Source organism: Macadamia integrifolia, chromosome 8 (assembly GCF_013358625.1).
Source record: "Macadamia integrifolia cultivar HAES 741 chromosome 8, SCU_Mint_v3, whole genome shotgun sequence".
Lineage (NCBI taxonomy): Eukaryota > Viridiplantae > Streptophyta > Magnoliopsida > Proteales > Proteaceae > Macadamia > Macadamia integrifolia.
In genome coordinates, this window is record NC_056564.1 from 17,691,774 (window position 1) to 17,715,458 (window position 23,685).

The 23,685-nt window shown below is 37.6% G+C and overlaps 1 protein-coding gene and 1 pseudogene across 1 annotated transcript; one reads left to right on the plus strand and one right to left on the minus strand.

Annotated features, from left to right (window-relative positions):
- The first annotated feature begins 8,599 nt into the window (after window positions 1–8,599).
- On the plus strand, window positions 8,600–16,854 carry LOC122087117 (AT-hook motif nuclear-localized protein 9-like). Its single transcript, XM_042656124.1, has 5 exons — window positions 8,600–10,696; window positions 11,012–11,079; window positions 11,553–11,684; window positions 14,120–14,281; window positions 16,414–16,854. The coding sequence occupies exons 1-5, from the start codon at window positions 10,240–10,242 to the stop codon at window positions 16,648–16,650; spliced, it is 1,056 nt and encodes a 351-aa protein (XP_042512058.1). The 5' UTR covers window positions 8,600–10,239; the 3' UTR covers window positions 16,651–16,854.
- A 1,421-nt stretch (window positions 16,855–18,275) lies between these two features.
- Window positions 18,276–22,253, minus strand: LOC122087118 (annotated as a pseudogene).
- Window positions 22,254–23,685: the final 1,432 nt, after the last annotated feature.

Here is a 23,685-nt window from a genome sequence, read left to right on the forward strand (position 1 = left end):
CCCCCCCCCCCCCCCCAATTTTTTATTTCCTCCTTTTGGTGGAATTTTTATTCACTGTTGATCTGGGTACACAAAAATACAAGTAAATGGCTTATTGGGCTTGCTGAAAGCATCTCTTTTCTTTTGCTATTGTTTTAGATGCAATTGGTTAGGCAGGGATTTTTGTTGGATTTATTTTGGCAGGGGAAGAAACATTTGATGGACACATGGAAGATAGACATCTGTTCCCTGTCTCAGCCTTCCCCGAAACACAGATACACCATATACCTGGCAAAAAGAAAGAAAAAAATATGAGTTCCAATTTGGGATTATTAGTTGGTATTGGATAATAAGGATTGTCAAAATTATGGTTCAATTGATGTGGGTTTAGGAGAACTTTATTTTCATGGTTAATGAATGCCTATTTGTTTTAGTCTGTTAGACTGTTGGCTGACTGAGATGTTGTTTTGGAAACAATTTTTTTTCGTTCTTTGACATGCTGAATCGTTTCATTTTTGGAGTGTTTCTGGAAGGGCAAGATATAAAAATTCTAAAATGATATATTGATCCATCATTTTCTGTGTATTATGTAAAACATATGTGATGTAGGTGCCCTGTCAATGAAACTGAACTTCAACCTGAATGGTCAAACCCAATCTCCCTTTGAGTTATTGTCTGAATAGGGTTGAGTGGGATTTGTTCTCCATTTAAACTGCCCATTGCTATCTACTGTTCTGTTGAAAGAATAAGATCCTTAGCCCTTACAGAGACCTTGTTAGTTGTTTGGATGATTAGGAGAAGCAAGCCCATCTACCGGTGATTGCAAAGAGCATCCATTAGAGTTCACGAATTTGATAATATTCTTAGCAGGTCTTGAACTTTGGTCCTTATTCAACGCCGGAGGGAAGAGGTTTACACGCTGGAGGAAAGAGATTCGCACGCCGGTCAGCTTTCCACCTGAGAATCGCACGCCGAAGTGCACGATCGAATTGTAGGTTACCGTACCATCTTCTTCTTCTTATTCGACCGAGTGAGTGAAGAGTGAGATGGGAGATGGGAGATGGATTTAGAAGAAGCAAATAAAAGAGAGGGCAATATTGTCCTCTCACAATAGGTAGGGGTATTTTAGGTATATTATAAAAAAACTAACAGATTTTCATTCATTTAACACAGTTGGCTAACGGTAGAGACCAATTTGAAATTTTTTGAATTTTTAAGAGGTGACTTTAACGTTTCGAAAAGCCCAGAAGGTGGCGTTGAATAAGGACCAAAGTTCAGGGGTGACAATGCAATTTTCTCTAAATATTATCTGTCCTTCTTTCCTAACTACAAGCTGGCTGAAAAAGAGCACGTGGGAAACGGTGTAATAAGCCGCATTCCACCATCGGAGGTTGGTTATCTGTTTAGAGATAACAGCTCAGTTGTGGGATATCGATTACGGGAGCTTACTATTTAGCAAGTGCTGGGGCCCACCCAAAAATGGACTCCGAAATCTAAAATGAATGGATGATTGGATTTTTAGAGTGATGTGATATAATGTGTTATGATGTGGATATGATATTGTATTATAGGCATCGGTGGGCCCTCCGTGGGCTTCGCACACATTGCAATGTTATGGATCATCTCATGGTTCGTTGCACGTACGAACTTCTGTTGGGTACTTGGGTTTGCTATTGGAGTCCACCAGCGAACTCCTATTGCTAACTTATTTGGTATCAAATTTTTTTTTTTTGGAAGGTTTTTGAGTGCATTTGGTATTGTTTATAAAGCATATTTCTATTTAAAAAATAGAAAAAAGGACAAGTATGCTAACGTTATATTTAGGAATAAGGTATGTTAGCGAGATTTTGACCATTAGATGTAACAATAAAAATCTCATTCATTTATAGGGCGAGGTCATATAAAACCTATCCAATATCGCCGCACCATGGTATTACTCTCCCATCCACGACCCCTTCTCCGACCAGTGTGCCAAAAGCATCATCGGCAAGTTTAAACGTTTCTGCAAATCGATAAAAAAAAAAAAAAAAAAACCCACTCATATCGTCGATGTTCACACCGCTCTCTGCAAATCGATAAAAGAAAGGGGAAAAAAAAAAACTCTTGTCCCAATCTGCCGCTGCCGCTCTTGCGAACCAATACCCCATCACTCTCAATCTCAAGAAGTCTTGCAGTATCCCTAACCTGAAAAAACCCTTTGCAATGTAACTACTTTGACAATTTCTCTGTGCTTCCAGTGCCGATGTAGGCCCCCTATTACACCATCAAAGACCCTATGCCTCCCTAAAAAGGGATGTAATCTCCACATAAAGCTAAGGAATTGAAAATATAAAGGAAAAAAACTGCTGCCGTTGTTGCTACTACTGCCCCTATTGCCGATGTTTATTGCTCTCTGCAAATAGATAGAAGAAAGAGGAAAAACCAGTAGAGAGAGAAAGAAAGAGAGAGATGGCTTACTAATCAAGAAGCCAAAGCCTCTGGTTTGAGCTGTTGCAATGCTCGCTACTGCTGCCATAGCCGTTGATGTCGATGTTCACGCTGCTCTCTGCAAATCGATAGAAGAAAGGAAAAAAAAATAAAAAATTTATGTCACCGATGTTGAAGCCGCTCTCTACAAATCGATAAAAGAAAGGGAAAAATGAATGTTGTACTTCGCCTTCTCTGGCTCTCTGCAAATCGTCAATTATGTCTGATCCTAAATTCTTGATACCGGAAGAGGAGTACTTCCCTTTCTCTTGCTGGATAATCCAGTAAAATGAATGACTTTTTCTGACGAGAAGAGAGAGAGGAAACGTGTTGCAACCGTGAATTGAAAACTTGTATATCTTCTCTCCATCCAATGGTTCAATTCAAGTTGATCAAATCCTAAGGTCAAAATCATGCTAGCATTCCTAATTCCTAGGTACTACGCTAGCATACCTATCCCTCTCCCTTAAAAAATATTAAAAAAAAAGCATAAAAATAAAAAAGAACTTGAAAGCCATTTATGATTTTTCACTAAAACCATTTTCTGTTGGTTATTGAGTTTGTTATTAGAGTCCACCAATGAACTCGTTATTGGGTACGAATTATTTGCTCATTTATTTCTTTGTTCTTTAAAAAAAAAAAAAAAAGGATCTGGCTCATGTCAATTAATGTATTATAGAATATAGTTTTAAAAACACGCCAACCTTGAGACATTACTAATTTATTATAATCGCTTGGGCTGGTTACTGAGCCTCCCCCCTTATGACGAGGCATCCTTTATACTGAAGTTACAGGATTATTTTGTTGAGTTCCTAAAAGAGAGTTGTCTCGTACTCTAAGTATTCTCTACCTACCCACATGTGTTGATTTGGAATACATGTATCCTATTGTTGAATGTCTTTTAAACTTTTCTTAAACTAATATTCACTTATAAATAGAAAATTAGATGAAGAATGAATTCATGACTTGTACAATAAAAGCTTCAACAAAATTTTGCTGAACATTTAGTGAAAAAAAAAAACTCATTGATGCTATCCCACCCTCTCACCCCCTCCCTCCTATATTTCATATTTTAGTAATATATATATATATTTTAAATAACAAAAAGTGTGATCTATCCTTACAAGGTTTGACCAAGTTGAATATTCAAACTTTTTAAGGACCTATAATTGAAAAGCGAAGTCAGTTTTCGTAATAAAAAAATTTATAAAAAAAATTTTAAAATGAAAATTTTAACACTAAAATATTTTCACATGCACTACCATAGGTCCTAGGACTTACTGAACCTTCAAAAATAAAAAAAATAATAATAATAATGATAATAATAATAATAATAATAATAATAATAATAATAATAATAACTGACAAAGACAAATCCCTACGTGGACTGGCGAGGTCACTTTGGTAGGTGGCCTGTCTTGTGGGGTGAATGGGCCTGTTGTGGGCCTGTTTTCCTACTAGTGTTGCAAGTACAATGATGTGTTTTTTTAGGTTATAATTTCTCCAGAAGATTATCATAATTTTTCGTTACCATTATTTCTTAGTAGAACGGACGCAAATCCATTGGAGTAGCTTCTACCCAAAAAAATTAAAATAAAATGAAAAGATAAAACAGGAGTTGCAAGCCCAAAATTGTCATTTGCCATGCCAATTAGACAAATCTGAACTCTGTGAAATGAAAGAGGAGACATCATCTATTGTCAATTGTCAAATTTAAGGTCCAATATGTGTTTATTATTATTTTTTTTTTCTCCTATTTTTCTTTGCTTAATTTTGACAATAGGGTAAGTCGTCATGGGATAAAATGACAGTTGGAGAAAATGAAACATTGGATTCTCACAAAAATTTAGACCCCACTCAATCTAACATTTTTTTTTTAACGATTGAAAAATAAACAAAATTATAGGTCTATTACGAAGAAGCAGTACAACCATCCTCTGATACCTGAATCACTCTCCAATCAAATACATGTTAGGGATGTATCTGACACACACCTGGGGGTTGTGTGTTTGCAGGTGTTGGGATGACAGGGAAGCATGTCTATGTCTAATTGAAAGGTAATTGGAAGAAACAATCAGTGGAGAAAAGCCGAATCCTCCACGAAAGGCATGTCTTGAGGTGGATTCTAAAGGTGTTGGAGGTCCTTACTATCAACTTTGAAATGGTAACCAAGGGGCAACACCATGGAGGCACTTGGCCTAAGATATCTTCTTATTTGTTAACCAAAAAAAAAAAAAATCTTCTTATTTAAACTTTGTCATATAGATTCCTTAATTCTATCAATTTTTTTTCTAAAATCCATATACTTCAATTGAAAATAAAATAATTTTAATTATTAGAATATTTTTTTGAAAGTACTACATAGTCCTCCTTGGGAAGTGGTAACGGTTGGAAATGATTCTACTATATTTTTAAAAACAATCCCAAAATGGAAAAGTGATGAATGGAGATGGTAGTGGTAGTTTTCTGCCTCATTTTATGCATCGATGATCCACTTTCATCTTCATAATAAAAGCTTGTAAGTCTTCAACAACCACCTATTTTCATGTTTCTTTTGTACTGGGGCTTCATGAGCTTGAGATGATTGCCTTCCATGCGTTGTCTTCTTGTACCCAACCTGCCTTTAGAATTGAGTGATATCAATTCTGATCATTGCCTCAAAATGAATTTGTCTACTCTTTATTCCACAACTCTTCTTGACATGGATTGTAAGCAACTCTCTTGTCTTCCCTTTTTTAATGTGATATAAAGGTCGACTCAACTCAACTTATATATATAAATATATATATATATATATATATAAAAAAAAAAAAAAAAAAAAAAAAAAAAAAAAGGAGGATGGAATTTTGGGAAACCAAAACAAAATGAAGAAAGACCCATCACTCTCTCAAATGGTGCATTATCCATTGAAGAGATATGCAGAAAGTGGTCTAAAACATATAGATAGATAAATTATGGATCGAGTTTTCTTTCATCCATGGTGAAGAGGGAATCTCATAATTCTTAGGTTCTGACTTCTAATAATTGAAAGAGACTCCTGAAATAGTGTCAAGGGCATTTTAGACTTCATACATTGAGGGATATACAGAATAATGACACCCTAAGGATTATAAATATTACTTTTATCGTACACTTAATGATGAGGTTGGTTGTAGTGCTTGACCCTCCCATTTGAAGGTAAGAATTCTAATACAAGACAAATAGCTGCAAAAAGATGGTCACTTCACTCAATTAGGATTTGTACTGTGGTATGAATGGTTCCATCTTTCATGGTGGGAGGGTAGATGTAAAGTTTATTGAATCATGAATTAATAAAAATTGGAGAAGAGAGGATGGGACTGAAAATCAAGTTTTTCTTCTCCCATCATGAAAAGATTTTTTGTCTTTAATACAATTGGATGAGACTTGGTACAACCCAAGGGTGGGGGGTGGGGGATTAATGACCCTCAATTCTTTCATTGTTGGAGAAAAGGACCTTTTGAGCCATTGGTATTTAATGTTAGGGGAACTGTTTTATGCATAGTTGTGCATGGTGCACAATCATGCACAATGCAGTTGGATAGGGGAGGGTTTTGCCTTGATGATATGACAAAGTTGTTTTTACTAGGGAATCATATTATGGGGAGATTATTTGCATTTTTACAAACTACATATAGTTTTATGAGAGTGTTTCTTGTAAGGGAATGTGACTCATGCGAATAACTGGGACCAATGGGAATGTAAGAAGAAGCATCAACTATTTCATGGGGTGGGACGGTCTTTTTGCCACCCCATGTGTGGGTGCAGGGGTAGTATTCCCCATAGAGACCATTTTTCTCTAATTTTATATTTTAGAAAGAGGGGGTTCCCCACATTATTGGCATATGAGGAATCTCAAATGTCAAACCATTGGTAGTGTTGAGTGCTATCATCTGTAGGGTTCCATAATAGTCATAAAGGAAAGGGGAAAAAATTTAAAAAGATAGCTACTCACTTACTTGTGTCAACGCCTAGACACAGACAGGTACAAAAACATTGTACCCCCCACCCCAGGTGCTGAAGATGTTTCGACACAACGTCCCATCGGTATGCGTGCTAGTGCAAAGGCTGCACAAACGGGTAGTGCTCTCTTGCCCATGTACATAATTTTTTTTTGATACAACATCATGAGAGGTTGTACATCGACAATGTGGGGATTTTTCCCGTTTAGAAAATACAAAATAGAATCACAATTCATTTGTGAAAAATCTGAATTCTTTAGAAGAAAAACTTTCCCACAACGTTGGAATGCAATTCTTTTTCTCACATGGGTATTATTATTATTATTATTGTTATTAGGGGTGTCAATCGGTCGGTCCGGCTCGGTTTCGGTCTGGGTTGAGTCGGTTTCGGTGTGGGAAAGTTGAAATCGAAACCGAACCAATAAGGAAATTCTGGTTTCTGTTTGGTTTCGGTTTCGGTGCGGTTTGGTTTCGGTTTGTCTTCGGTTTCTTAAATCGATTTATAACCGGGTTGGTTTTGATTTTTGGTCTAGTTTGGATTCGACTTTCCAAACAAATGTATACAAAACTATGCAAATTTTGATTTTTTTTAATGAATTTTGGAGTGTTTCGGTTTCTTACCAGTTTGGTTTCAGTTTCGGTCCGGGTTTTGAGCCGGTTTCAATTTGGTTTCGGGTTCATCCGGTTTTCGGTGCGATTCGATTTGGTTTTGGGATTGCAATACTCGAAATCGAACCGAACCAATAAGGCTTCGGTTCGATTTGGTCCGTGTTGTTATCGGTTCAGTCCGGCCGATTTTACCGGTTCAGTTTAGGAATTGACACCCCTAATTGTTATTATTTGGAATATCTGAACCCTATGCAAATAATTTTTTTTTCAAGACAACCATTGGGGTGTGGTGTCGAATACTTCTCAGTTCTCACTACACTTGTGGAAATCCTCGCATATTTATTAATCAACCTTGTAAAAAATGAATTCAAAGTCAACATTCACATTCAAGGCTCACCATTTGTGTTAATTATAGGGGAAAGGAAGCATGCACCGTCTTGTGCATATTCAAATGCATCCCTCTCACATTATATAAATAATGGTATCCACATTAACACACTCTCTCTTATTCTGATCATGTGAATCCTATGTGGGTCCCATGTGACTAATACCATTCTCCATATGCTCATTGATGGAACATGTAGATTCTTTCTTACACTGACATCATAAAAAACGCTCCCTCTAATCATATACTGAAAGAGACAAAAGTGTGGGCCCCTTCCTTTCTGGATTAGCATGTTAATAAATAATTATTATGGGTATTGATTAACTCCTCACATAGTTTCCTGTTTAAGATATTTCTGCTCTTTCCTTAACCTGGGCCCAGTAAGCATTGTTTCTATTTTTGTCCATAGCTTTTAGATTATTTTAATTAAAGAAATGATATCCTAACATCAGTCCTGAACCCCATAGCTTATATTAATAAACATATGGGATTATCTATAACAATAGCCAATGGCAACTCAAATCCTGGGCTGGTACGGGTGCATGGGAAAACAGCCAGACCGTTAAATTGGTGGGCCCAAATCCAGTGTCTCCGGACCCAAAAAAATTTGGCCCAGATCCCCATTGCACCTATTACTCTGTACCTTGGATTTCGAAATGATTTTTAAACATTAATTAAAGGAGAATATGATTCAAGGGAGAATAGAGTCATGAAGAGGACCATTTTTTTGGCTTTGGATTGGAATATCATAATTTTGAGACTTGAGATCCTAATCTAACGTTAGAAAAGGTTCCCTTGATATGAGTATTGGGACCCACACAACGAGGGGCATAAGATGTAAAAACTGAAAATATTCTAATCCAAATGTGTGGAAATAAGGGATATACAGAACTAAAGAAGTGTTGCTGTAGATTCTGATCTAGGTCATCACGAGATGAGATGAGATCATAACTCGTGAGAATTGAGATGGAAGGAAATTATCGTGATGATTGGAAACGGAGAAAAGTATTTCTACAGAAAATCCACCTCATAATTTCAGCTCGAATAACTATGCTACATAAAGCAACCTAATTTCCTTTCTTTTTTCAATGAAACAAACAAACAATTAAGAAAATCCCGAAATCGGAGAAAAGGTCAAAAAACCCTCGGATTCCATACTATCTTTCCTCTGTTTTACTCTGTAATTACTTCTCTCTGTTTCTGAGAGCAAAACAGAGGTGTCGTCAGAGTGCTCTCTGCCGTAAGAGACTTTGCATGGGATGAGCCGACCGATAAGGACTTGTAATTCAGATGGGGTGGGTGACCTCTTTGGTCCTCTGGTTCATCTGTCTCCTTTCCTTTATTGTTGTTCTGACTGTACAGTGATGCTGTTTCTTCCTAGATTCCTCGAACGCCAGACCCTTCTCTCCAATGGTGTCTTTCTGTAATTTCCTCTCCCTCTTAGAGTCAGAAATTTACGGCCTGGAGGCCCTTGACTGATAAAAAGTGTTGGCCCTTTAATTCAAACTAATAGTTTCTTAAGGGATCCCAAGAAAGAAAGAAAAAAAAAAAAATCTCAAAATTCATTTCAGTTCTGCTCTCTGTAGTTTTTAGCCTCTGTTCTTCTTTCCCACTTCCCTCTCGGCTTTGTTGCATTTTCTCTGCAAGAGCTTCTAAATTCGAATCTTTAGTTGGGTTTCTGCTTTTGTTTTTTGTAGAATTGCTTTTATGTTATCTGGGTCTGGTTGAATTGCCATCGGTGTTGCGCTGAGGTAGTGTGGCTTCTTTCTGTGGGCTTTTAACATTTATCAAGTCTCTTTTACTTTGTTTTAATCGTACTTTGCTGCTTCATGCTTATGAAGTTATGCATTTCTTCAGCAAAAGCTTCGGGATTAGGGTTCGTGATCGGTTGGTGAGAGTGCAAATGTTCCGTTTTTAACTTTTGCTTTTCTATCCTTGATTTTTTCTGTTCTCAGCTTTTGGCCTTTTACTTCCTCTCTCTCTTGCCGATGAAGCTTTAAAATCTAGGGCCTCATAAGCTGTTAAGAGTTCAAAGTTGTAGCTTTAATTTGAGCCCGTTGTCTTGAAATTTGAAATCCTTTTTGCTAGTTGATTTGGTGCTAGTTTAACTCTTAAACATCTGGGGAAACGTCTTTGTTTGATTGGCAGAGCTTGTGCTTCTATGTTTTTCTTTTCACTAGTTCTCTCTAGATTCCTTCACTTCTCTGTGTTTCGCATTTCTCTTTTGACGTTTCAGTTCAATTTTGTCTTTCACCTTCGATCCGAAAAATAAAAAGTAAAAGAAGCATTTGATCTTTTATTTTATCTCCGTTACTTCCGTTGAAGTTCGAATCTACGATCTTCTACTATTCATTCCCGAAGCTGTCTTGTCTTTCTTCTGTTTGGGTTTTAGAATCTTCAGTTGCAAAGCTTTGAATTTCGCGGCTTCTGACTCAAACCTTCAACTGCATTTGGTGTTTGGATTATAAATCGCACTCTGATGGAAGCATTTTCCATGGAATTTTAGTATCATTACATGAAAGGATTGTGCTTTGGTTCAGAATCAAGGCACGATCTAGTCCTGTTTCCAAATGCTCTTCTAGTTTCATTTTGATGGTTCCTTCCTGCTGAGTTACATTGAAATTTCACATACCCTTTACCCAATACAAATATCTCTATCGAAATCCCAGTTGCGGAATTGCGTTTCGTTCAGATCCTAGTCTGTTGATTCCTTTTGAGTCAACTCTTGTGAAGAGACTAGTTGGATTATCTAAATCTTAGTAGGTTTAGTCATTAACAAATTGCGCCAGTACCTGTTTAATCAGTTCATAAAGTAAATGCATGGACGGGAGAGAAGCCATGGCGTTACCTGGGTCTGCATCGTATTATATGCAGCAGCAGCAGCAGCAGCTGAGAGGAGCAGCTGGGTCGGGGCCTGGAGCTCAGAGCGGGTTGCATGGACCACCTGGTATTCGTCCATTGTCTAATCCAACAATGCCACTGCAATCACATATTGGTAGTAGTTCCGTTGGCTCGGCCCTCCAAGTAGAGGCCTCGTCGGCCATTTCACCTCATAGCAGTAACGTGAGTGTTCCAGGTTCAACTGGGGCGCCGCAAGGAGAGCCTGTGCGGAGGAAAAGGGGTAGACCTCGGAAGTACGGCCCTGATGGCACCGTGTCGCTGGCACTGTCTCCCCTGTCCTCCTCTGCTCCTCCATCCTCCTCGATCTCACCAACCCAGAAGCGAGGTAGAGGGCGGCCACCCGGGACTGGCAGGAAGCAACAATTAGCTTCTCTTGGTTAGTATTCTCAGGCAATTTTCTTCCGTGTGTTGCTGGGTATCTTACATTTTAAGCTGTATTAATTAGAGTATCTTTTATGTTGCCAACCTATTTGCTGCTTAAACATAATCAGAAGCGCCACCGATTATTACTGAAGATCAGACCACTATGTGCTATAGGCTAGTTCTTTTATTCTGCTTCTGTCTTCTCATTTTATTACTAATAGTTTTCTTCTGAAGTAATGGCCTTATCTTGACAAAAATTGATCGCTTTTCTTCACTTGTACTTTTGGGTGTTATAGTGACTTTTGCTAATGGTTAATTGTTTTGTTAGGTGAATGGCTGTCTAGTTCTGCTGGAATGGGTTTTACCCCACATATCATCACTGTTTCAGTTGGGGAGGTATTTCCTACTTCTAGTGCTTTCTTATGGTTTCCCTAATGCTTGAAGTTGTATAAATGGAAATAAAAAACTACTAGTTTTCCTCATGGAGGGGAAACTTCTTAGTTATGTAGTAGACCCTGGATCTTCCATAACTGTCAGTTAGTCCATAATGTTCTGATACTGAAATGTTAAAAGACTGTCCTGCAGAATTCATAGAACAGAAGGACCCTTGAAAAGAATATGAATTATGCTTTGCTTGATTTGGTTCTGGTGTGTTCTTCCATTTTCCCACAAATTTGTTGTGTTATAATGTTCTTTTATGATGATTGAATTCATTTTACCTTTCCCAACCCCTACTTGGTTATTGTAACAATTTTTCAAAATTGATTATGTGAATGCCTTCAGTAATATGCTGGATTATGAAAATTCTCTTTGCACTTCTTGTTGAGCCCAAAGAAATATTATGACGAATTATGTATCATCTTATGCAGGACATTGCTACAAAAATAATGTCATTTTCACAACAAGGGCCTAGGGCTGTGTGCATTCTTTCAGCCAATGGTGCTGTGTCTACAGTGACACTCCGTCAGCCTGCAACTTCTGGAGGGACTGTCACATACGAGGTTCAAGCAGTTTTCCTTTTGATGACAATACTATTTGGCATTGATGCATAACTTATTTTTGATTTGGTGGGTCTTCGGAACTTTACATGGTTGGGAAGGCAAAAAATGTCCTGCAGCCTGCTATTGATTTCATAGATGCAAAAACAGATCGAAAACAGAAGAAGTGTGTGCCTATGCTGTGAGTCACAGCACATTTACCAAACTTGGAACATAGCTTGAAATCTCAGTCTTAACCACTGAGATTTCGCGAAAGATTTTGGTTCAACGAAGGTCAAAATGGAAGTCAGTGCAATTCAATAGGCAAGCAATGTTTTGACTGAAATGCCGAAATTTTGGTTTCAACTTGGTTTTGATATAAAACAGTGCATATTAAAGCACTGTGTCGATTGAAATGGGTTGAAATAATTTCTAAGCATTTCGTGAGTTTTGAGTGGTTTCTCTTATTAGAGGGAAAAGCTCAGGGGAAAAAAAAAAAAACCCCACATTTGGTAGTTTTTGCCACATCACCTACATTTCTTGGTGGAACAGAGTTTTGGGGACTACTACAATGCAATGATGATTTATTGCATTTGAGCAAGATTTGTCTAAGATTCAAACTTAAAGTTATACCTTTTTCCCTCAGGCTGTTTTCCACAGATTGGTTGCAAGAGAGCTCCTCTTCTGACCCAATCTCTGAGCAAGAAGAACCTGGTCAAAGTGTCGCAAAGTCATCTCAAACTTCACTTTTTACCTATAGAAACCAAGGTTCTATCAAGAGTTTTCCCCAAATATTTTAAGCCTTCCTAGAACACTATGGGGTACTGACATAGAGTTAGAGGGAAAGTTTCGTTGGTGTGTTTCAACCTGATTGTATTCTTGTAACACTTTGACATTCGTGTTAAATGGTTTTTCAATTCTAAGGCATATTTTAGTTGTTTTTATTGAATTTTGTGTGTTCTAATACTAAATTATGTGTAGAATATGTTATATCTGAGAAAGCATACACATACGCTACTAATCTAGGGTATGAAACCAAACTACCATTTGGGTTTTTATTTATTTATTTTTAATATTTTTAATACTCTAAAGATATGGTGAGGCGAAATATGTATAGTTTCGGGGGAATTTCGGTTTTGACCAAGAAATCTTGAACCTTGATTCGGACCAGGTCTGCGGATTTGAGCAATACCCTGCCTGCTAAACATTGGTGTTAGAAGGCCCACAATATTTACCTTTGACTTCCGTACTTAATCTTCACTCATCAGGAAGATATTTATATGGTTTGCAACAGACATTGGGAATTTCGGTTTTGACCAAGAAATCTTGAACCTTGATTAGGACCAGGTCTGCAGGATCGAGCAATACCCTGCCTGCTAAACATTGGTGTTAGAAGGCCCACAATATTTACCTTTGACTTCCGTACTTGATCTTCACTCATCAGGAAGATATTTATATGGTTTGCAACAAACATTTCATATAGATCAAGAAAATACATTTTCTGGCTATGATGTATGCTAGCAGTTACATTTCTCTCTCTCTCTCTCTCTCTCTCTGCCTAATAGATATAAAGACCCATGCTTGCTGCAGCAAGGAAAATGATACATGTGTGTGTGCATTCCCCACATGCATGTCTCTGCCCGTGTGTTGTGTGCATGGGACTGATCATGCATACAATTATATTATGTAACTTCCTATTACATTGATTACTTCATCATATTTGACTGAAATTACAAAATGCCAAAAGAAATCTGATCTGAAGCTGGAAAAAGTGAGAATATTGAATGTTTGGTAAAATACCAGGGGAATGTTACCTGTGATAAATTCATATATCTTGAACGCATTTTTTTTGGGGGGGTGGGGGTCAGATGTGGTTGCCAATGCCTTTGGGGTTTTTTTATTCCTTTTTTCTTGGAGATGGTTGCAGTAGTACTTTCATAAGGCATGTTCCCCCTCATTACAAGCAGAAGAAGGGAGGCTAAGCCTACACTGCCTTGATTGGACTAGCAACATAACCTTCACGATCTGCCTATCTTCTTGCATTCTACCAAAAAAAAAAAAAAAAATATTGATGATTGCGATTTCATTCTTAGTCTCTCTCCATTTCAAGCAAATTTTACCTCCTAATTACTTATTAAAGAGAAAAAGAAATTAACCCTGTAAATATGTTGGATTTTTCATCATATTTATCATCAAGGATGCCGACTGAAATATTGATGTGATGATTCTATGATAATACTAGCTTATAACTTATGTGATGAATAGGGATGCTTATTGACCGATGAAGCTTCTTCCCTTCAGCAATGTTTCAGTTATTACATTGCCTGTTTCCAAATTTTAGGTTGACATTAGATAAAAAGGGGAACTTTCTTAATAAATTGCTCTATTTTCTTTTCCCTCTTTGATGATTTTGTAAAAAAAAAAAAAAAAAAAAAATTTATTTGTTTTAATCTCTGCAGGGTCGTTTTGAGATATTATGTTTATCAGGATCTTATATGCTCACTGACAATGGTGGCTCCCGTAGCCGAACTGGTGGTCTTAGCATCTCCCTTTCTAGTCCTGATGGTCGTGTCATTGGTGGTGGAGTAGGAGGAATGCTTGTTGCAGCAAGCCCAGTTCAGGTAAAGACCTTTGTATATTGTGTATCCCAGCTATAATTATCGAGGTCTACTTTTGGGTAAATTTTTTGTAAGGTTTGATTTTAGATTAACTGAAATTTTGGAAATTTGGATATGGGGATGAGGCCTCCCACACTAGTATAAAAATTTTCTCCAACATTTGCAGAAGTTTGAAGGTTTTTGTTGTCCAATGTTGTGTGTTTTCGTGTATTATGTATTGTCCATGTACTTTTATAGCTTAAATGCTTAGTGTAATGAAATAAATTTTATATGATAAAATGTTTTCTGTGGGGGAGTGTGGCCCCTGTGCCCAGACACACGGGAGGCAAATGACTGGCCCGTCTTACTTGGAAAGGGAAAAATGTGTCCTTTGTGAATGCTTCCTCGTGTGCTCCCATTGGCCCTCTCGCACACTCAGGAATCACACTCCCTCCACCCCCCCAAACAAGAAACACTTCCTCATTTTATATTATCAACCATAGTTGTCAAGGTGTCACCTGGGCGTCTGAGCGGGTTTCCAAAGGCTGGGCTGTTGCCCACCTTATTCTAACATAACAAGGCAGACGCCTTGGGATGCCTAGGTCCTTGGGCAGTTTATTTTTTTATTTGTGTTTATTTTGCACTAAATAATGTCGTTTCAACCAATGGTTAAAAAAAAAAAAGATAAATAAATAAAGGGAAGGGGTTTGCTGCTAGGCTGCTTGCAGGGGCAAATGGAGTGTGCGCATGAACATCCAAGGTGAGGGCCGGGGCGGTCATTTCACTGCCCCATGTGAGAGGCTGCAGGGGGACACTGCCAGGCAGCATTCTTTTTCCCATAAATAAATTAAGAGTTAAGACAGACATCGAACTTAATATTTTTCTTTTCTTTCTTTTTCACTAAATAATATTGTTTCTAACATAATGTAGCTGTTGTAATGTTGGAATAATGCTGCTTGTATATTATTAAACTAGCGTATAGATTTAATCTGTATTGTTGTTGTAAGCATAATTATATTGTTGATACATAATAAAATACTAGGTGGGGGTGCCCAAACGCTTAGCGGCCTTGCAACAGCTTTGGTCACTGAGGCACCTTGACAACTATGTTATCAGCAAAATATGCTTTTGCTTTTTGGGAAATGTGAACAACACAGATGAGAATATGATATTGGTGATATAAAAACCAGGCCATTTTTTCATTGGCTCTTAATCATGGACTTATTCTGTAAACAACCGGCATTATAAGAAGTAAAGAAATAAGAAAATATCCAAAAAGGGGAGATTATAACATGATAGGGTTTTTGAACTTGCTAATGTTCACAGGTTGCCATGTTACATATTTTTTTATGTTTTGATGATTTAAATACTTAAGCAGCTTGCCTGTCGGGCTTAACAGATTGGGTATCCCTCTCTGCTATTTGGCCCCAAAATTGGGGTTTAGGTAGGCCCTATCCTCTAATAATCATGTGTCATAGTTTCTGCCTGAGTGAACTCTGAAACATGGCAAAATAAAGTAGAAAGAAATAGTTTAGAAGTAAAAAAATCTATGCAGTTGGATGCTTGAAAGTAAAATCTCAATACATGGTAGACAATACAGTTGAGGTGGGGTTCTCAAAGATGATATGTTAAGGGCAACAGTTTGGATTGGCCACATCATTCATCTGCACGGTTCAAATAGCTGTCTCTTCTGTAATAGTTAGCACTATCAACTGTGTTGATAACCTATGCCTGTGAAATAATGTGAAATATCATTTCTTTTTGACAAGGCAATGTGTAATTATCATCGATTATATGGTTTTGTCAATAAGGAAAAGTGGCTTGAATGTACATCATTATTAGGGGGAAAAGAATGGACCAATTGCAGGAGTTAAAATGTGGGTACTTGAAAACATCACATATCAAAGTCCCTGTAAAATAAAGAAAAACACAATTTAGTTTGAAATGAGTCTGAAATTCCAAATTTGCTTCAAAAATAAATACTTAACATCTTGGCTTTGTGATCCTGAAAATTGTGTGGAAGTAAGGGCCTTGGCTGGTTGTAGCAGGGTCTTGGGATTGAATTGGAATTTCTTACATGTAAGTACTCTGTTTTTTACCTGTATTGCTTCATTTAAAGATGTATGAATCAGTTATATATGTGATTATCTTTGTAGGTGATCGTGGGTAGTTTTGTTTATGGTGGTTCAAAGGCAAAGAACAAGACAGGGGCTGGTCCAGAAACAGGTGCAGATTCTGAACAGCCAACGGGTGATAAATTGGCTGCACCAACAAATGCCTCTCCCATTCAAACACTGACCCCTACTTCTGCAATGACTGGGTGGCCTGTTGTCGGGTCTCGCCCGATGGATATGAGGAATTCCCACATTGATATTGACTTGACACGCGGATGACAGTTTCAGCAATGTATGTGGTGCATGTGTATATGTAAAGGTGGAAATGTAAGCTATCTTGTTTCAGACTCTTCCCATTTGCCTAACAAAGTGTTTATGTCCTTGTGATTTGGTTGTCTGGCTCACTCGCTTGTATCTGTGGGCCTATATGAGAACCGTCCATGGACATGTCCTAATCGAATGAATTTACAAATCTTAGTTTTAGTTCCCTTTTTTTCCACCCCAAATCTTTCTTCTTCCTTTTGTTTTTTTGGCCATGTACTCTGTTCTTGGATGAAATTATTCCATCTCCATGGGTGACTGTCTAGCTTAATTATATCTACGTCACTAGTGCCTTACTATTGTACCCATCCCACAGTAGATTTGGTGATGGAAATGAAAGTGTTCCACCTGAAGGGAGAGGACACCCAGCGCCTCTGTGGTGGCACTTTGGTCTCTCAACCACTTTGCTTTTACCCATCTCTTTGGTTGAGGTAGCTGATGTAGTAATGTGGTAGATGGTCTTGTTTGGTTGTCTTTGAGTTCAAGTTTACCTTTCATCAAGGGTAAAAATAAAGGATATATGTTATTGTTATTATCCTATAACAAAAAATTTAAACATGGTCACAGGTTTGAAAATTGAAAACAGATTTTTCTCCGTAACAAGGGGTAAGGTTGGATACATTTGCCCCTCCTAGACCCTGTGGTAGCAGGTGTCTTGTGCACTTGGTTGTACTATAACAAAAAAAAAAAAAAATCTTATTCCAAAATTTAAGCAGGTAAAAACCAAGAAATTTGTCCACTTGGAGAAGTAAGGCTTTTCCAGGTAAAAACTGAGAGGGTGTGGGAACGCACCCATATCAGAAGCTTACAATAACAGATGTGTTCATATACCTCAACATTAGATACCCAAAGGCCATCGCGAGGACAAAACATATATGGGCAGTTGCAAGGGCAGTCAAAGGCCTCAAAATGAAGCATCCACAAAATTATACACTACTGTAGATAATCAAACTTCATGGAGTGAGCTCCATCTAAACCAGAGTATTAGTTAGCTTTCAATCACACACAATAACCATATGGATTTTTTTTCTTTCTCAAAATGTGATCACAAGCACTGGAGATTAAGGGTGTTAATTGGTTTAATTTAGTCCGGATCGATTCGTTTTGATGCAAAATATTTTAAATAAAATCAAAATCAAATCGTTTAATAAACGATTTTATATATTAAAACCGAAATCATTTATAAACAGTTTCAATTTAAGTGAATTCAAACAGTATTTTTTATCCAAAAAATTTATTTACCTTTAAAATTTTTTTTAATAAAATAGATATAACTGGTAACATTGAATTGAATTGTTTATTTTTATTTTATTTTTTTATTTTAATAATTATCTAATATAAACTTACTCTTTTTTTTTTTATTAAAATGTATGTAAACTTAGAGTTGAATGACTTAAATAAGCTAATCACTTTAACTATCAATTTAAATAATTTATAAGCGATTTAAACTTTGAAATCAAAATCGATTTACAGTTTTTCAAATTTAAAATCAGAACCAAACCATTTAATAAATGATTTCATGGCTTCGATGTAAACGATTCAATTCGATTCCGGTAAATGATTTTGATTTCAAATTCAAATCCTTACTGGAGATATCAACCCTACTCATTTTATCTTTGGATCCAATCCAACTATCATAAAGTACGTTTATTACAATGAAGCATGGTATTTTTTTTTTTTTGCAAATTTATACATAACTGCGATCTCAGAAGCATAATTTGTTAACAGCAAATCGCAGTAATTTGCAGTTCTTTATTAATCACGGAAACAGAATAAGATCCTTTCGCAGCTCAGCTCCTACGAGACGCCCAATAACTTCTTTACATCCTCCTACAGAACAAATCACAAGAAGGAAAAAAGTTAATACCACATTTGTTAAATGATGTCCTGCACAGTATCTATAAGATGAAACAGTTGCAGCACAGGTTGTTTACACCATTGAATCAATTGATTGAAGGAACCAAGTGGTTAGTTATTTACCTCAATGCTAAGAGGAGAAGTAAAAGGCACGAAACGGTCAACAACATTGCCATCCTTGTCAACCAGGAACTTCACAAAGTTCCATTCTATGTTGTCTCCAAATCGACTCCCTTTGCTCGACTTCAGGAACTTGTAGATTGGAGCAGTATTGTCACCGTTCACATCGACCTAAACCAAGAAAGTGAAGTAAGAAATATTCGGAATATAGACTGTTGCTGCTCTTTTACAACAAATACTAAGACTAGAGAAGAGAAGATGGACACAATGAACCAGTGGATGCTCAATGGACTCAGTGGTGGATCTGAAATGTGAAATAACTCTTTTAACATCAGTGAAAGAGCCAAAGCGAGTAGCGGACCATGTAAAATTAGGGATTTAGCCTAGGGTGGAAGACAGTTCAGGATATCTTTGCACAGAGAAAAAGACAACCAGGGATGTGCGACATCAAATCAGAGAATCCAATATTGACTGAGGCAGCAAAAGCAACTCTACTGAAATGGCTTGAAAGTCTCACCGACTGGAGAGCAGGAAAAAATGACATACACCTTAACCGTTGTGTCCTAGTCCCCACAGCATTGCTATGCTTCCCATAATATGGCCATCATGGACACTTTAAATGGAATGCAAATGCCTAGACCTTGTATGAACTTCACACAGATGAGAGAGTTGTTACTGGTTACATACAAAGTTATATTCCAACAGTTATTGTTAATTATTATCAGGACTAAGCTTAAGTAAAACAAGGGCATATACTATAATCAGCATCAAGTTTTATATTTTAAGACTGTGACTATATAAGCTCAACTCCAGGCTAGCTTTGTCTTTATTTTTCTTTTCCAAAAGGACTCCTAGTTCAGTTCTGTTGTTTCTTCTTTCCTCTCCTCTTGGGAGGTATCAGAAAAGCTCCTCACAAAAAGATATCCAGAAACTTTTTGCTTGACTTTGTAACTGACAAACCCCACCCCCACTCCCCCCAAAAACAGAAATCTAAGGGACAGTATCTGAAGGGTTCTTTCAGTTCCCCCCCAAAAAAAGAAAAAAAAAATCTAAGGGACAGAAGTCAGGATTATCACAAGATTGAGAAATCTAAGAATACAACTTAACACAAGTTTACATTCAGAAGGAAACAAATCTATCAGGGGTAGCCTGCCCAAGCCCAGATACAAGGAGTGTGAAGGAATCTTAATGAAAATGGAGCATGTCAGTTAATACTGCCCGTTATTACTGGAGGGAGACATCAGGATTATCACAAGATTGAGAAATCTAAGAATACAACTTAACACAAGTTTACATTCAGAAGGAAACAAATCTATCAGGGGTAGCCTGCCCAAGCCCAGATACAAGGAGTGTGAATGAATCTTAATGAAAATGGAGCATGTCAGTTAATACTGCCCATTATTACTGGAGGGAGACATCTGATAATAATTTCTCCTTGAGTACAGCTAAACATGGAGACACTGGCTAAATCTAAATAACAATGAATTTACTCTGGCCGGCTGCGGATTTCTTTAGTCATCAAAATAGATATTAGTAGACAACAATGGGTCATATGTATGGGAAGATCTGTAACTTGTGAAGATACCTATAGAATTTTTAGAGAATACAGACCTAAAGAAATACTGAAAACTTTCAATTTCTAAATGAAGTGACGATGTAATGAATCCTAACTTAAACATCCAACCAATATCAAATTTTAGCTTGTATATTGGGTTGTTCCTGGATAATCAAAATTTATTGGAGAAAATTTGCTTACATTCTCCAAAGAGCATACTTAGTGGTGTCGGTGGAATGTATAACCAACTCTATGAATACAATGACCAGCTTGTATCATATGACAGATTGTATCAATGCCTTCGACTCATTCATTCATTCATTTGGTTCTGGAGGTATTGTGCAAAGTAAACAAGCAGAACAAGGCTAATGAGTCTCATGGATCAAAAGTATAATTAGGGTAATATCTTCGGGTATGCCTTTCTCTAAGAATGTTCCCCAGTCTCATTGGGGTGAACTCTCATTTGATCAAGGAGAATTTTTTAATTTTTTTTTTCTCACCACAAACTAGATGGGACCTCATGAGCATAATGAGAAGGAAAAAGTAAGCTCCTAAGATTTCTATTAATGTTCTCCACAGCAACAAATGAAACAAATGCGTTGTTTTTCCAGAGTAGCCAAACCATCAGTGTTTGAATTCATCTTTTTTTTTTTATCTTCTCACCTTGTCAAAGATTGGATACTCAGCTTTAAAGCGAGTGAAGGCAAACTCCAAGATCTGCTCATTACTGCCGGGCTCTTGCCCTCCAAATTGATTGCATGGGAATGCCAGTATTTCTAGGCCTGCAGAACAAAGAAAGTAATTCTCTTGACGTTTTTATATCACAAATAGAAAAATGAATGGTCAAGCAATTAAGAGAAATAACAACAAGAGCTAACCTTTATCCTTGTACTGCTCATACAACTACACTCAGCTGAGTGTAGTTCAACTTGGTCAAGTCACCGAAGCAACCACTTAAAGAGAAATAAGAAAACATGATTTACAGTAACAAACCAACAATTGAGTAGAGCCAGAGTTAAAAAAAAAAAAAATATATATATATATATATATAATCTACCATTGGGAAGCAACATTGACAATCAATAGAACCTTTCCCTTGTAAATGCTAAGATCCACATCGTTTCCCCTAGCATCCTGCAAGCAAAAGCAAACCCAACAGGCAGAGATATGAATCAATCTTCAAATAATAACAAAATTCCTTAAATCCCTAATTTTCTAGCTTCAGCCAAAGGTGAAAACTCTCCACAAAGCAATCCGACAAAAGGCGACGATCTAAATGCATAGAAGAAGAGAACCGTATCTATTAAACCCACAGAGTGTAAGAGTAAGACAGATTATTAACACTACAGAGACGCAATACAGATAAAAGTGACTAACCTTGACGGTGAAATCGTGAATTGATTTGTCGGCTTCAGTGGATTGGCTAGCCATGGTAGAAGCTGATCTCATTGTGTAAGAGAAAAGTCTTGGAAGAGAAAATACGGGAGAGAAGGAAGAAGAAAAAGACTATGATTTAACGGAAGGCGAAAACGAAGACAAAAGGAAGAGAAGAATTCTGTAAAGAAGATAAGATGGATGATTGGGGAATGAAGGAGAATCGGTTTGTTAAGTTAATAAAGGAAGCAGAGGCGGCAGAGATGCCTAGACTTCTTCCTCCTCTAATCAAAATGTGAGACCTAGATAGACGGAGCATCGCCATTGGCAAAGAAGGGAAAGTACTGATCACAAATTTGGATCGGCAAGGTTTGCTCGTCTAATATGTTTACGTTCCTCTTCTTCAAGTAGTGAAAGGCCGCATGTCATGTCAAACGTGTTTACACGTGGATAGTTATTAAGTGGAAACGTGGAACTAACATTTCGAATGCTCCACGGTCGTCGCCAGAAACTTTGACACGATACCTTTGGGCAGATCTTTCCATTCAAAATCATGAGAATCGGTCATCCCTCATTCCGTATAGCCAATGGAGAGCCTCCAGATAGTTTCTCGCCCCTCTAATGTGAAAAGATCTATCTGCACACGGAAGATAGATGGAGGCAAAGAAGACTCTCTGAACTTTAATTTCTCTTGGTAACGTGAATTCAAGGTAGTCGTAACTTTACCCTGCATCACATCAAAGTCATCCTCCAAAGGATACCCTCAATCTTTTGCCGTATTTATTCTAATGTGAGATTAACCCTCCATTCCTAGGGATAGAGCACACTGATTGCATCGATTTCCCTAAACTTTGGATCATGATCCTCCAACCAGAAAACATGAGTTTAATGATGGAGAGACCCTCCTAGGATCATAAGTTTAAGTAGTCGCACACTACACAACTGATGTGGTACTCTACCGGCTATATTCCAACAATTCTATTTCGATAATTTTTCCAAGGATTCTATTACAACATATGCATATAAAAAATATATTTGATGTTTTGTACTATTGGGTGTGCCATGAGCCCATGACCCTTGAGTTAAGAGGTCATATCTAACCCTTGTTACCGTATCCTTTTCTTTTTTAGTTGAACTGCATCACCTACCACGCACGTCATAGAAGAGGAAGCCAGGATGATGAGGGTTTAGATAAAGGCATATCATAACGGCTGGCTCTTCATTTCGAATTCGGACCTCAGGTTTTAAAAACCTAGAATTCGGATCATATCGCCGCTCTCGCGGCCAATTCTGATCTGGAATCAGTTAAGATCGGATTGGAATCGATCAGAATGGACCCAAATTGCCCTAACCCTAGATTTTGTATGGAATCGGCCCAACTGGATCTGCCAGAATCCAGATCGGCCTCGTTCACATCCCTGATCGACACCCTACTCTAAATCTGTAGCTCTTCTACAACTATTTTGACTGGCTTTGCAACCTTGGTTTCTTTTTCATCTTTGACGAGGCTGCTCCATTGGTTTTGTGATCTCTAGCAATACTGTTGCTCTGCTTAAGAGGATCCCAAGCGAAGGGACGATGAAGTTGTAGTTGATCATCTCCTACTGCCTCAGCCGGCGAGACATGATAGCGGATGAAGAAGACCATGTGAAGGGGAATTATGGATACCAGAATCAACTTTTATATCTGATAAAGCAACTCACACGTAAGATACTTCTCAACCAGCTACTTTCCTTGCATCTATAACAGCTTAATTTCTTGTGTCACAGAGATTTGTCATATCTGGTTCTGGTGATCAACAAACAATTTTATGACTCTCCACTTGGCAACTTGGCCTTAGTGCCTCCTGAGTTTTCCCCTTCTGCTCAGGAATATAGGCTTTGAGGTCACCATCATGCATCAAAACCAGGAAGCCCAGATCACAAGATCATGAATGTTGAAAGCTTTCTAATAATATAACTCCCCCTATTGTGCAAAGTCCCACACTTCTTTGAGTTCCATCCAACTGCATTAAAGACACAGAATCTCTTCACTGTGGGTGACTGAAGAGAAACCCCATATCCCTAACATATGAAAATCATGTCTTA

Excerpts from the sequence above, each read along its gene's own strand:
- LOC122087117 (XM_042656124.1), top strand. The coding sequence starts at position 10,240 with ATGGACGGGAGAGAAGCCATGGCGTTACCTGGGTCTGCATCGTATTAT. Across the intron at positions 11,080-11,552 it reads TCACTGTTTCAGTTGGGGAG|GACATTGCTACAAAAATAAT; the intron begins GTATTTCCTACT and ends CATCTTATGCAG. Across the intron at positions 11,685-14,119 it reads GAGGGACTGTCACATACGAG|GGTCGTTTTGAGATATTATG; the intron begins GTTCAAGCAGTT and ends TAATCTCTGCAG.